General features: G+C 30.1%; 1 protein-coding gene across 1 annotated transcript; it reads left to right on the forward strand.

Moving 5' to 3' along the window:
- LOC107609366 (non-classical arabinogalactan protein 30) lies at positions 1,205-2,183 on the forward strand. The gene has a single exon (XM_016311315.2). The coding sequence runs from the start codon at positions 1,228-1,230 to the stop codon at positions 1,747-1,749; it is 522 nt and encodes a 173-aa protein (XP_016166801.1). The 5' UTR covers positions 1,205-1,227; the 3' UTR covers positions 1,750-2,183.

Here is a 2,320-nt window from a genome sequence, read left to right on the forward strand (position 1 = left end):
CATAATTCACATAAATCACATAAATTCATTATTATTAGGAGAAGTGTGTATTCTATTTTATAATGATTTTTATTTTTATGCATTGACAATGTAAAGCGTTTTACACAGTCGTATAATCACATCCGTTCTTTTGGATAACTATTTATATAAAAAATAATTTTTTATTGTTGTTTAGAAAAATTGTTAAGAAATTATAATATTTGGATTATTTTAAGTTTTAGGTATACTCAATTTAAATTAACCATCATAATTCACATAAATTCATTATTATTAGGAGAAGTGTGTATTCTATTTTATAATGATTTTTATTTTTATGCATTGACAATGTAAAGCGTTTTACACAGTCGTATAATCACATCCGTTCTTTTGGATAACTATTTACGCGGTGAATATAAAAAATAGTTATTTTTATTGATGTGACATCGTATAATTAGATACACATAAAATTATTTTACACTGACAGTGTATCAAAATTAAATTCTTTTATAATAAATAATAAAAAAGTTAACATAATATTTTATTTAAAATAGACAGAATATTTATGTCAACTAACTATATAGATATAATATCAAAGATTCAAATATCAACATTTTAGAATCATTAGTAATAAATAGATAAGATTGATAACAACAATTAGCAATGCCATTCTTATTAATATATATATCTTCTATAAATAAATAAAAAATTAAAAATTATTGATATTTTACACAATAAATTTAGTCAATGTATATAAAAAAACCAAAAAAATAGAAAAAATATTTTAAACTGTTTTTGACAATTACTATAAAGACCACGAAGTTCCAATAAAAAAATCTGTCTAACGAGTACATAATTAATAGATCAAGTGATTAACGTACCGTATAGGCACGTTCCATTCGCTCAAAAAAGAGTTTATCGAGAAAGTGACTAATCGATTTCACGGAAGTTAAAAGAATAAAGGCCGAGAATGGTGTGTTTTTTTAGTTGGGGGCGTCCTATTTATTCGAAAAAGTTGTTAGGGGAAGGATGTGGGTATTCACCCCTCAAATTTCAAGATGCCAACTCGCATTAGAAGATGGGATTCACGTAGAGAGATCATAAGAGCCAAAATTGTTGGTAGCATGGTGGAAAGCACGTTGAGGAATGAGGAGTTTGATCAACTCCGTCTCCTTAATCCTTATAACAACTCTATATATACCCATCTATCCAATGCTTCTTCAATTGCCAATCCCTTTATTCGAATCATCAATGGCTTACATGATTAGAAGCTTCCTTGTACTTTCTACCCTGTTTCTAATTCTTGCAATCACTCCCAACATAGAAGCCAACGATGTAGTGGTTGAAGCTATGGTATATTGCCAAAGTTGTGATCACCTTGGAACCTGGTCACTAAGTGAAGCCAAGCCAGTAGGTTCGGCAAAAGTAAGCGTGACATGCAAGAACTACAAGGGTCAAGTTTTCTATTACAAGGTCTTTGACACAGACAAGAACGGTTACATGTATGCACAACTTGAAGGGTTCAAGATGAAAAACTATATACTTGATCATCCACTTCACTCTTGTTATGTTAAGCTTGTGTGGTCTCCTCTTGAGACCTGTGGCCTACTCTCCAATGTGAACTATGGCCTCAGTGGCGCCCCGCTTCGCTACGAGAACAAGCTCTTGCGCGGCAGCGCCGGAAGTAACTATGAGGCTGTTGTCTATGCTGCTGGTCCTTTGGCTTTTCGTCCCTCTCATTGCTCGCAGGGAAATGTTACAAGCCAACACTAAAAAAAAAAATTAAACTAATGCAGTTGTCTTTCACGTGAAATTGATAGTAAAAAATTATTAGATGACAATTCAGTTAGACACGTTAAATTATCTAACGATTTTTAACTATCAACTTTACATAAAGATAACTTTACGTGAGTCTTCACTTTAAATTAATGTTTGGTCAACTATAAGGCAAAAATAAGAAAAAATTGTTAAAATTTCTCGTTTGAATGCTACTAGTCGTCCCGGTTGATGCTTCTCAAGCATTTAGATTCAGTTGATCTTGAGCTTTCTCTTCATTTCTTGCTTTAATAAGCTTGTGTTGATTTTTCTATGTCCATTTAATAACCGTTTCCTGAATTTCTGTTACATGTTTTTTCATACAAGGCAATATTGTAATATTTATTTATTTTTGTTCTTAGAATTATTCACAAATTATTAGTTGATTTTCATTATTGTAAGATGATTGCATATTATTGTCCAAAATTATAATTATTGCTGATATTAGTGTTTTAACGAATAGTTTTATATTTTTATAAGTTCATTTGTATTATGTTTATGTAATTAAAGTAGTATTTTTTATTATTTA

Source organism: Arachis ipaensis, chromosome B07 (genome assembly GCF_000816755.2).
Source record: "Arachis ipaensis cultivar K30076 chromosome B07, Araip1.1, whole genome shotgun sequence".
Lineage (NCBI taxonomy): Eukaryota > Viridiplantae > Streptophyta > Magnoliopsida > Fabales > Fabaceae > Arachis > Arachis ipaensis.